Source organism: Anoplopoma fimbria, chromosome 9 (genome assembly GCF_027596085.1).
Source record: "Anoplopoma fimbria isolate UVic2021 breed Golden Eagle Sablefish chromosome 9, Afim_UVic_2022, whole genome shotgun sequence".
In the NCBI taxonomy this organism is placed as follows: Eukaryota; Metazoa; Chordata; class Actinopteri; order Perciformes; family Anoplopomatidae; genus Anoplopoma; species Anoplopoma fimbria.
In genome coordinates, this window is record NC_072457.1 from 1,551,954 (window position 1) to 1,565,188 (window position 13,235).

General features: G+C 36.0%; 1 protein-coding gene across 1 annotated transcript; it reads left to right on the forward strand.

The window, feature by feature from the left end:
• The first annotated feature begins 329 nt into the window (after positions 1–329).
• Positions 330–8,555, forward strand: LOC129095957 (anionic trypsin-2-like). The gene is made up of 6 exons (XM_054604575.1): positions 330–384; positions 1,168–1,360; positions 2,080–2,256; positions 2,348–2,409; positions 7,645–7,802; positions 7,936–8,555. Exons 1-6 carry the CDS (start codon positions 345–347, stop codon positions 8,095–8,097), a joined length of 792 nt encoding a protein of 263 aa, XP_054460550.1. The 5' UTR covers positions 330–344; the 3' UTR covers positions 8,098–8,555.
• Positions 8,556–13,235: the final 4,680 nt, after the last annotated feature.

The following is a 13,235-nucleotide window of genomic DNA, read 5'->3' on the forward strand; positions in this document are numbered from 1 at the left end:
CAAACAACATGTCGTCTTAAAGCCAACTTTAACCAATTTCTTCAATATAGACTTAAACAGTATCTCTGTTAATCTACGTGAAAACACAATGAAGTCAGTTTCATGTTGGTCTAATCTGTCTGCTCAATAGAATGCAGCTTTTTTTCTTCTCTTTCTATATCAGAGACTTTTCCCTTGTTCCTCGATAAGTGATCCAACATTTGCATAAGTGCAGACCTGTGTAGCCAATGGATTTGTGTTGATAAACCTTCATGAGGTGATTGGTGGCTGGAAGGCCAACAGGACAGTGAGAACAGATTTAAAAAGGCACCAGTGTTTCACCAGGAGGACAGTCATTGAAAGAGATGGGTGGCATGACGCGTCTTCTCCTTCTGCTGTGGGCCGGTGAGTGGTCAACTACTGCTGCTTACTTTAACCATTCTCTATGCTTTCAGTCTTCATGTAAATAGTGTATTTTAAACTGAGTTAATGCATCAGACATGCTGTTATTATACCTCTCGTAAGGTGTTAAGAGATCTATTATGTATTCTAGGGCCAGTCTTGCATTTAAAAGTTAGCAGATACATTTTTAAATCTGTTTAAAAATGTATAGAAAGCCAGTGTTTCTTCTTCTGTGGCCCATTAATATGCTGTCAGCTGTGTTCAAGTGTCTTCTGACTGAAGCAGAAGCAATTCTGACAATCGCAGAAAGTTCTTGTGTTAAATAATGGAAATATTACAAACAGAAATCCAATTTTTGCTATGTAATTTGATTTATAATTTTTATTCATTTAATTATTTCAAAGTTTTGGGCAAGTTACTCTTCAAGAGTTATAACTTACTTTAAACGTATTATTCCTTTCAAAAGTAAATATATTACTTAACTTACTAACTGGTATCATAAAAAAAAGTTGTTAATCATTAGACATGGATCATAATTTGGTTTGGACGTGAAATTAAGTGAACTTCATGTCTGTAAAGAGAAGAACTAACTGAACAGTTTTGTAAAAGTGAACTATGTGTACATAGATGTGTGTTACCAAAGTAAAAGCGCAATACTTGGCTTCCATTGGACTTTTGGCACAGTTCACCATGTATGTTCACAACTTTCTAAAGAGTGAGTGAGTTGTTCTCTGAAACAACTGCTGTTCCACAGACAGTCACCTCGTGGAGGACTTTGTGTTTCAGGTGTCACAGTGGGCACAGTGGTGGATCTGCAGAAGAGAATCATCGGAGGACACGATTGTCTCCCAACTGAACGTGTGTACCATGTTCAAGTGGGATACCTTCTTCCTAATGGAATATTCGATTTTCAATGTGGTGGCTCTCTGATCGGTGCCCAGTGGATTCTGACCGCAGCACACTGCTGGGACGACACAGTGTAAGAAAACCAGATTCATACTTAAAGGCCCACTCCACTCAAAAATGTATTTTTCTTATTGTTACTTCAACTTCATTGTGTAGAATGATGTTTGTGCAGAGTTTGTGGCTTCAAATTAGTCTTGGAAAAAGACGTTAAATTAGTCTTTTATATATTTTTTATTTTACCTTTTATATAACCAGATAAGTAAATTGAGAGCCACTTCTCATTTACAATGACGAGCTGGCCAGATAGGCAGCAACAGGAGGCAAGTCTTTATGAACAAATTAAACAAAGAAACATCTCAAACAATCTCATACTAACATTACAGTAACATCATTTGTACAATATATAAAATACAAACAGTATTATCAGTATTATTCCTGACAGTCTTAATGATGATGGGATTAACATCCAGGTCCAGTGGAGGACTTGGACTGTCTGAGGGGCAGGGCAAAAGAAAAATACAAAGAATGTCACCAGCTGCATGCAGTGGGGCAACAGTGGGCAAAACGTTTTCTAGCATGTAGGTCAGCCTATATGACACTGCATGGTACATTATTACTCTAGAAGGGCACTGTCACAAGTCCTGAAGCAGCTATCAGTAATGGTTTGATATAAAACTATAGCATTCCCCAAATAAACACAGCATTGTTCAGTGATAACTGACCTATAATATTAACATATTGTGTGTTTAAATCATTCAGTGATGTTCCTCTTTAATCTTTACTCATTTGTAGGACTATGAGAGCACGTTTGGGTGTGCATCCAGGTCAAGATACAATGGTGGAAGTCAGACCTCATTTCTTTAGGGACAAGAACGGGTTCCATGACATCATGCTGCTGGAGATAACTAAACCTAACATTCATCATACAACCTTCATACCACTTCCTAAATGTTCAAGTCCTCTCAAAGTGTGAGTATTTGTCTTTCCCCTTCAAGTCTGAAAGTTCAAATCATGAGGAACTCTGAGGAAAAGTTTATTCTTATCTTTTCTTGTATTTCAGAGGTGATGAAGTTCAGATTGCAGGTCATGCATCCACAACTACAGGCCCTAATAATATAAGAGGTGAGATTAATCTAGTTAATTGTATAATAATTGTTTATGTTTATGACAGTTAGTGTTATTTATTTTGCTTGTATGTTTGTTAAAACTGATGACACATGGGTTCAAATAATTTTATATCTATATAAATACTGTTGGCGTTACAAACGGGACTTCCTCGTCGTGGCTTTAGATAAACCCCTGAAGCAGCACGTCGTTGTTTCATTGGCTCTACGAGACGTCAATCATCAGAGCAATCGGTTGCCATTGGCTCGCTCATTAGATCGAGAAGAGGGGCGGGCCCTTTCCTTCAACGCGCACTCTCATTGGCTGTTGTCGGCTATAGACTGGACATGGAAGCTCCTATTGGTTCAGATGAGGTGTCAATCAAAAGTTGCAATCATTCTAACTAGTGTTACTATGGATCACATAGTGAATGTTATTGATCACTAGTGAATGTTATTGATCTGTGGATCACTAGTGAATGTTATTGATCACTAGTGAATGATCACTAGTGACTAGTGAATGTTATTGATCTGTAGATCACTAGTGAATGTTATTGATCTGTAGATCACTAGTGAATGTTGATCTGTGATCACTAGTGAATGTTATTGATCTGTGGATCACTAGTGAATGTTATTGATCATTGTGAATGTTATTGATCTGTGGATCACTAGTGAATGTTGAATGTTATTGATCTGTAGATCACTAGTGAATGTTATTGATCTGTAGATCACTAGTGAATGTTATTGATCTGTAGATCACTAGTGAATGTTATTGATCACTAGTGAATGTTATTGATCTGTGGATCACTAGTGAATGTTATTGATCTGTGGATCACTAGTGAATGTTATTGATCTGTAGATCACTAGTGAATGTTATTGATCTGTGGATCACTAGTGAATGTTATTGATCTGTGGATCACTAGTGAATGTTATTGATCTGTAGATCACTAGTGAATGTTATTGATCACTAGTGAATGTTATTGATCTGTGGATCACTAGTGAATGTTATTGATCTGTAGATAACTAGTGAATGTTATTGATCTGTAGATCACTGAATGTGATCACTAGTGAATGTTATTGATCTGTGGATCACTAGTGAATGTTATTGATCTGTAGATCACTAGTGAATGTTATTGATCTGTGGATCACTAGTGAATGTTATTGATCACTAGTGAATGTTATTGATCTGTGGATCACTAGTGAATGTTATTGATCACTAGTGAATGTTATTGATCTGTGGATCACTAGTGAATGTTATTGATCTGTGGATCACTAGTGAATGTTATTGATCTGTGGATCACTAGTGAATGTTATTGATCTGTGGATCACTAGTGAATGTTATTGATCTGTGGATCACTAGTGAATGTTATTGATCTGTGATCACAGTGAATGTTATTGATCTGTAGATCACTAGTGAATGTTATTGATCTGTAGATCACTAGTGAATGTTATTGATCACTAGTGAATGTTATTGATCTGAGATCACTAGTGAATGTTATTGATCTGTGGATCACTAGTGAATGTTATTGATCTGTAGATCACTAGTGAATGTTATTGATCTGTGGATCACTAGTGAATGTTATTGATCTGTGGATCACTAGTGAATGTTATTGATCTGTGGATCACTAGTGAATGTTATTGATCTGTGGATCACTAGTGAATGTTATTGATCAGTGGATCACTAGTGAATGTTATTGATCTGTAGATCACTAGTGAATGTTATTGATCTGTAGATCACTAGTGAATGTTATTGATCTGTAGATCACTAGTGAATGTTATTATTGATCACTAGTGAATGTTATTGATCACTAGTGAATGTTATTGATCTGTGGATCACTAGTGAATGTTATTGATCACTAGTGAATGTTATTGATCTGTGGATCACTAGTGAATGTTATTGATCTGTAGATCACTAGTGAATGTTATTGATCTGTAGATCACTAGTGAATGTTATTGATCTGTAGATCACTAGTGAATGTTATTGATCACTAGTGAATGTTATTGATCTGTGGATCACTAGTGAATGTTATTGATCTGTAGATCACTAGTGAATGTTATTGATCTGTGGATCACTAGTGAATGTTATTGATCTGTGGATCACTAGTGAATGTTATTGATCTGTGGATCACTAGTGAATGTTATTGATCACTAGTGAATGTTATTGATCTGTGGATCACTAGTGAATGTTATTGATCTGTAGATCACTAGTGAATGTTATTGATCTGTGGATCACTAGTGAATGTTATTGATCTGTGGATCACTAGTGAATGTTATTGATCACTAGTGAATGTTATTGATCTGTGGATCACTAGTGAATGTTATTGATCTGTAGATCACTAGTGAATGTTATTGATCTGTAGATCACTAGTGAATGTTATTGATCTGTGGATCACTAGTGAATGTTATTGATCACTAGTGAATGTTATTGATCTGTGGATCACTAGTGAATGTTATTGATCTGTGGATCACTAGTGAATGTTATTGATCTGTAGATCACTAGTGAATGTTATTGATCTGTGGATCACTAGTGAATGTTATTGATCTGTGGATCACTAGTGAATGTTATTGATCTGTGGATCACTAGTGAATGTTATTGATCTGTGGATCACTAGTGAATGTTATTGATCACTAGTGAATGTTATTGATCTGTGGATCACTAGTGAATGTTATTGATCTGTAGATCACTAGTGAATGTTATTGATCTGTAGATCACTAGTGAATGTTATTGATCTGTAGATCACTAGTGAATGTTATTGATCACTAGTGAATGTTATTGATCTGTGGATCACTAGTGAATGTTATTGATCTGTGGATCACTAGTGAATGTTATTGATCTGTGGATCACTAGTGAATGTTATTGATCACTAGTGAATGTTATTGATCTGTGGATCACTAGTGAATGTTATTGATCTGTAGATCACTAGTGAATGTTATTGATCTGTAGATCACTAGTGAATGTTATTGATCTGTAGATCACTAGTGAATGTTATTGATCACTAGTGAATGTTATTGATCTGTGGATCACTAGTGAATGTTATTGATCTGTAGATCACTAGTGAATGTTATTGATCTGTGGATCACTAGTGAATGTTATTGATCTGTGGATCACTAGTGAATGTTATTGATCTGTGGATCACTAGTGAATGTTATTGATCACTAGTGAATGTTATTGATCTGTGGATCACTAGTGAATGTTATTGATCTGTAGATCACTAGTGAATGTTATTGATCTGTGGATCACTAGTGAATGTTATTGATCTGTGGATCACTAGTGAATGTTATTGATCACTAGTGAATGTTATTGATCTGTGGATCACTAGTGAATGTTTGATCTGTGATCACTAGTGAATGTTATTGATCTGTGGATCACTAGTGAATGTTATTGATCTGTGGATCACTAGTGAATGTTATTGATCTGTGGATCACTAGTGAATGTTATTGATCTGTGGATCACTAGTGAATGTTATTGATCACTAGTGAATGTTATTGATCTGTGGATCACTAGTGAATGTTATTGATCTGTAGATCACTAGTGAATGTTATTGATCTGTAGATCACTAGTGAATGTTATCTTGAGATCACTAGTGAATGTTATTGATCACTAGTGAATGTTATTGATCTGTGGATCACTAGTGAATGTTATTGATCTGTAGATCACTAGTGAATGTTATTGATCTGTAGATCACTAGTGAATGTTATTGATTGTTATTGATCTGTGGATCACTAGTGAATGTTATTGATCTGTGGATCACTAGTGAATGTTATTGATCAGTGGATCACTAGTGAATGTTATTGATCTGTAGATCACTAGTGAATGTTATTGATCTGTAGATCACTAGTGAATGTTATTGATCTGAGATCACTAGTGAATGATCACTAGTGAATGTTATTGATCTGTGGATCACTAGTGAATGTTATTGATCTGTAGATCACTAGTGAATGTTATTGATCTGTGGATCACTAGTGAATGTTATTGATCTGTAGATCACTAGTGAATGTTATTGATCTGTGGATCACTAGTGAATGTTATTGATCACTAGTGAATGTTATTGATCTGTGGATCACTAGTGAATGTTATTGATCTGTAGATCACTAGTGAATGTTATTGATCTGTGGATCACTAGTGAATGTTATTGATCTGTGGATCACTAGTGAATGTTATTGATCACTAGTGAATGTTATTGATCTGTGGATCACTAGTGAATGTTATTGATCTGTAGATCACGAGTGAATGTTATTGATCTGTAGATCACTAGTGAATGTTATTGATCTGTAGATCACTAGTGAATGTTATTGATCACTAGTGAATGTTATTGATCTGTGGATCACTAGTGAATGTTATTGATCTGTGATCACTAGTGAATGTTATTGATCTGTAGATCACTAGTGAATGTTATTGATCTGTGGATCACTAGTGAATGTTATTGATCTGTAGATCACTAGTGAATTATTGATTGATCACTAGTGAATGTTATTGATCACTAGTGAATGTTATTGATCACTAGTGAATGTTATTGATCTGTGGATCACTAGTGAATGTTATTGATCACTAGTGAATGTTATTGATCTGTAGATCACTAGTGAATGTTATTGATCTGTAGATCACTAGTGAATGTTATTGATCACTAGTGAATGTTATTGATCTGTGGATCACTAGTGAATGTTATTGATCTGTAGATCACTAGTGAATGTTGATCTGTGATCACTAGTGAATGTTATTGATCTGTGGATCACTAGTGAATGTTATTGATCTGTGGATCACTAGTGAATGTTATTGATCTGTGGATCACTAGTGAATGTTATTGATCACTAGTGAATGTTATTGATCTGTGGATCACTAGTGAATGTTATTGATCTGTGGATCACTAGTGAATGTTATTGATCTGTGGATCACTAGTGAATGTTATTGATCACTAGTGAATGTTATTGATCTGTGGATAGATGAGCTGACACACGTTTGTAGCTGTTTGTTTGTTTGGTGATTGTACCTGCTGTTGTGATCTTGAAATGGTCAATCAATGCATCACAAGAATCACAAGAATCTCATCTTTCCATAAATAACACATGTTTACAGTAAACAGGACGGGAGCGGTACGAGGTTAAAAATTCTTTGGATGCATTTTATAAAAGATTATATTGGTATAAATAATCCTGTATATTTGTTGGTGGAGGGATTCTGTGTACAAGTTAACTAGATCATGATACAAGTTGTTTTTGTAGTGTATATAAACACTTTTTTTCTATTCTCATCTAGAAAGTGATGAATCAGTGATGCTCCAATGTGCAAACACCAAGGTTGTCGACTGTACGCAGCTCAAAACCTGTCTGAAGAACAACCACAAACCGGACTGGGCGTCTTGGGGTTATCAACACTGGTTATGTATCAAAAAAGATGAAGTGGATATCTCTCCAGTGAGTTTGCATGGCTTCTAACTTCATATCTTTTATTTAAGTCATTACAAGCTTTACCAGTTTATTAAATAAATAATATTTCAGTAGAGGATTTAAAAGTCTGTTACAAACAGTATATACATCTTTCTCACAGGGTGACTCTGGTGGAGGAGTGGTGTACAATAACAGGATTTATGGTGTCATTTCATTCACTGGTAATGGAACCCATGCCTGTGTTGCACCAGCTGGATTCATGGACGTCTGTGAAAAAGTGTACATGGATTGGATCGTAAAAACTACCGGTATTAAACCCTGAATGGGATGTGTAGGGTGTGCTATACTGTAAAATGTTCTGTCATTTAACAGGCATTTTTAAATGCATTAAGAAAAATTGTTGAGTTCCTCTAAATTTGCAATTGATACATTTACTATTGATTTCAAGCCCTTTCAGAAAAAACACTTAACTGTTATTCAATGACTTTATTCATTCAATAGGTAGTGTCTGAGTTATAACTGCTAGTTTACACATTCCTGGTGTCAAACGGTTATGGTAAAATATAATAATTAAAATATATAAAAACACATCGGTATATTTCCCATTTGTAAATTCAACAGATTTTGCATATTATTTTACATCATTGTCATTGTATTGAAAAACAACAAAGCGCCAAATATTATAATCAGCTATCGTATTAACAATACTGAGAACAATTATAATCAATAAGAATCTTCTTGTACAATGTTGTCAGTTTAAATAAAATGAAGATGACTCACAACTGCTGTTTCAAGGTTTGTTGTTTTTGTTTTCAGTGTCACAGAAAAAATACATGGACATATGTCTGCACAATTTAAAGCTCCACTAATAAATATCTCTGAAACTACAATTATTTATTTTGGCCATGTGGGGGCAGATTGTTCTTATAATAACATTGATATTAGCTGCTCTACTTAGTATTTGTGGAGAAAGAACAGGAAAAGGGGGATGTGTTTTTTTTCTTTCAAGTCTGCTTTTTGTTTTATTAGATTCATTTTCTTTTTTTACATTTTCAGAGTTAGTATAGAGTTTCTAAGTGAAAACTAAAGACATCTTCAAGGACCCCTCTCTACATTTTTTAAGACATAAAATTATCATTTAAATAATCGTCTGATGTGTTTTTTCCACAAAAACATTTCCTGGTTAAAATTCTTGCATTCAAATCAACTCCCTCTCCCTCATTGAGAATATCAGAATCTATGAATACGCTAATATTTTTTCTATTTCCCATTTTCATTGTGCACAGTGAAGGTGAAGTAACAATAAGAAATTATCATTTTAGTGGACTGGGAGTTTAATCAAAGTGTGCTGCAGAATCCAGTGGAAAAAGAAAAAGGGCTTACTAAATATGATCGAGTGGCATTTCTGTAGTCTAAATTACGAAATTACAAAATGCAGAATAAAGATTGTAATACAGAACTGTAAACTACATTGTCCAAATCTGTTATGATCATTAAATATGTGTTCAAATCTGCAATGTCCTGTAGGACAGCTGTGACAGATCCGATTAAACTGTCAGCTCACTTGTGTTAGCTTTACATTTCTAAGGCAGCCGGAGAGCTTGGTCTGTGTCAGTGTGAGATTTTGACTCTTCATCATGACTGGCAGATTGGAGTTTTTGGGTTAAAAAACACAGCAAAGATAGCAGGAAAACTAGAAGTCACCCTCACAGCAGAAGTGTAGAAGGTAGAGAAGTGTTTAGGAAGAAGGGGACAAGTTAAGGTCATACACATGTTTTGTAATTGCAATTTAAAAACAACTTACAATACAAAAAGTTTAATTAATTATTAATTAATTAATAATGATTAATATTAATTTAAAGGGAAAACTTGTACTCTCTCTCTCTCTCTCTATCTATCTATCTATCTATCTATCTATCTATCTATCTATCTATCTATCTATCTATCTATCTATCTAGATAGATAGATAGATAGATAGATAGATAGATAGATAGATAGATAGATTGATAGATAGATTGTTCCGTACAGTGTCTTGTATGTATACGTGTTGTAGGCCTACATGTGTTGTGTTCTGTTTGTGTTGTTGGTTTGTGTTGTTGTTCTGTCTCCTCCCACTGTTTTCAGTCTCCTCCTTCTCAGATGTGCGCACCTGGTTCCAGTCATTGATCATCACCACACCTGTTCCAGATCTCCTATCAGCCATTCCCCTTTAAATAGCCCCCATTTGTGTTAGAGAAGGTTGTTGCTTTTTGGGTTGAGCTGTGGCAGAGCTCTGGTTGAGCTCTGGTTGGTTTTGCTTGGTTTTGCTGGTTGATTGATGGATCTTTAGTTAAAACACCTTTGTTAAAACCATTTACTTTAGCAGCCTACTTTAGTTTTGTCTTGTGTTAATTATTTGTTGTGCGCACCGGGACAAACGAGGATAGGTAAGATACCCTGGGTATACATATTACATGCACGTAGGTTTACCTTTTGTTAAAACCCCAGATTAGAGTGAGCACCACCCGCTGTACTTTTGGGTGCTTAGCACCTGTCAATGGGGGTGGGTTTATTCATGTTCTTTTCTTTGGTGCCACTGACAGTCCTCTTTGATCCCTGTGTTGCTTTTCTGTAGATAAATACTTTCTTTAATTCATATTGGGTCCTGGTTTTGTGTGACTACACCCTCACTTGCTCAACCTATTGCATTATGTTACGTCCTTCTACTCCGAGCCACCAAGGGGGCGTAACAGATAGATAGATAGATAGATAGATAGATAGATAGATAGATAGATAGATAGATAGGACTATGTAGAGCACGTTTGGGTGTGCGTCCAGGAAGACTGGTGGAATTCAAACCTAATTTCTTTATGGACAACAAGGGCAGGAGACATGACATCATGCTGCTGGAGATAACTAAACCTAACACTGATCATAAAAACATCATACCACTTCCTGACTGTGGAAGACGTCTCAAAGTGTGAGTATTTGTCTTTCCCCTTTGAGAAGTCTGAAAGCTTAACACATGAGGAACTCTGAGGAAAACTGTTTCCTTTTGTTCTTTTTCTTGTATTTCAGAGGTGATGAAGTTCAGATTGCAGGTCATGCATCCACAACTAAAGGCCCTAATAATATAAGAGGTGAAATTGATCTTGTTTATTTTATAATACCAATTGTCTATGTTTATGACAGTTAGTGTTATTTATTTTGCTTGTATGTTTGGTTACATTGCTGAAACATATTTACATAAACCCTCTGAGACAAACTGTAGTGGGCTCAGTGTTAAAGCTAGAATATCTGCATTAAAATGAATCTTCAGGTTCCCAGCTTTAAGATCACATAAACCACTTCTTTGTGGATTATACTGTTGTCCTGCTATCAGCCACTAAAGATCCCTTGTCTGCTCTAAGAAAGACAAAAACTGGGTCCATGTGGGCTTCCATTTAATTTTGCTCTTAAAAGTGCATTGCGTATTATATTATATATTTCTGAAAAAACATAGCAAAACATAAATCTACTTGAAGACATTCTTTTCAAGCTCAACTCGTCACATTTCAAGATGTTTTGAAAACTATTTTGGTCCCTTTTTTTTTTTTTATAAAACAGATAAATAATCAAAATAAAGATGCTGTTTGATGATCAAAAAATATTTTGATGCATTTTTTATGAAATAATATTTTGGTGGAAGGATTCTCTGTGTACAAGTTAGGTAGAAAATGATAACAGTTATTGTTTATGTGGTTTAGAAACACTTTTTTCAATTCTCATCTAGTACCTGGTGAAACAGTGATGCTCCAATGTGCAAACACCGAGGTGTTCCTGTGAGATCTGATGACAGCAATTATGATTTCATGACATTACGCTCCAAAATCAATGTTTCTGTAACACACAGTGGAAGAGATCCTCCTCTCCAATTATAGAGATTGCTCATAAATCTCCCTGCTTCAACTGACTGATTGTGACATCCTGACAGGTGAAAATAGTCAAAGAGGTAATTCACGGAATTTGAAGCATTAACATATCTGTCCACAAGGTTCATTTAAAACTGGTAAATTCCCCCAAAAAATGAAAATTCTCTTCTCGACCACACAACATCTCTGGGTTCTGTCAAAAATTCGCTCCCATGACTTCTCAGATTTACCATTCATAATGACACCCAGCTGGTCTTGTCATTTCCTTGGTGAAAAGTAACAAGGCACGCATGGTGCTGCGTGCTTGGCTCAACATCTCGAAGTGGATGCAATTTCAAACACACCACCTGAAGCTGAACCTGGACAAAACCGAGCTACTCTTCCTCCTAATATTTTCTGGGGAAGGGTTGCCCGCACTTCTGGAGACCTGTCCATCACAAATTGATGATGCCGTGGTTTGACGCAACTCGAACTGTGAGGAATCTGGGTTTGAAACTGATTTAAAAATGACGTAAATCAGCAAACATTGCATCGGTGTTGATATTGAAAGAGTTCCTCCTCTACAACATCAGGAGGATTAGACCATTCCTCACTGAGGAAACGGCGCACATGTTCATCCAGGCTCTGGTCATCTCCAGTCCTGGACTACTGCAACTCATATTTGGATCACCCTCATTGCCATTCAGACCTCTGGAGCTTGTCCTTAGAAAGCTGCAGCAGGTCTGGTGTTCAATCGCCCCAAGTTCTCTCACACAACTTCCCTTCTCCGTTCCCTACACTGGCTCCCTGTAAGAGCTGCATCCAGTTTAAGACTCTGGTGCTAGCCTACAGGGCAGTGAAAGGAACAGCTCCTTCCTATCTCCAGGCCTTGGTCAAGCCCTACACCCCTGTTTTTACCACTTCGCTCTCTAAAGGGCGACTGGTTGAATATCGTTCAGAGGTCCCTGCGGCCGATCCACCCGGTCACAAAAGCTTTTTTTGTCCTGGCCCCTCAATGGTGGAATAAACTCCCCACTGACGTCAGGACAAAAGTCATTGCCCATCTTATGCAGGCTGAAAACTCACCTCTTCAGGAAGTACAAGGAGCCTTCCAAATTAGCACTTATGGCAGCGTATTTTCTGTACACTTGAGGGACTGTAAGAAGGAAAAGTAAAAAAATAAATAATAATATTGAATATTGTATGAAATTATATCAAATATCCTATAAAGAGAGATTATGAGCACAGGAAGTATATTTAATTAGTATGTATTAAATTATTGTTTAGGGGTGAAAAATAATGTTGCACTTCTTCACTTTATTTTGACATATCAATTGAATGGTTTTTTTTTTCTTTTGAGATGCTTTTGTTTATTGTATGTCATGTTTTTTATGACTTTTGACGATAGTTTGATTTGTATTTTGATATGTCTGAAATAAATAAATGAAATCAAATGAAATCAAATGAAATCAAATCAAGTCAACTGTCAGAAGCTCAGAAACTGTCAGTCAGTGTACTGGCAGTCTGTGGAACATGAACACTGGTTGTTACCAAAGAGCTGGAGTGGATACCTCTCCAGTGAGTTGCCATG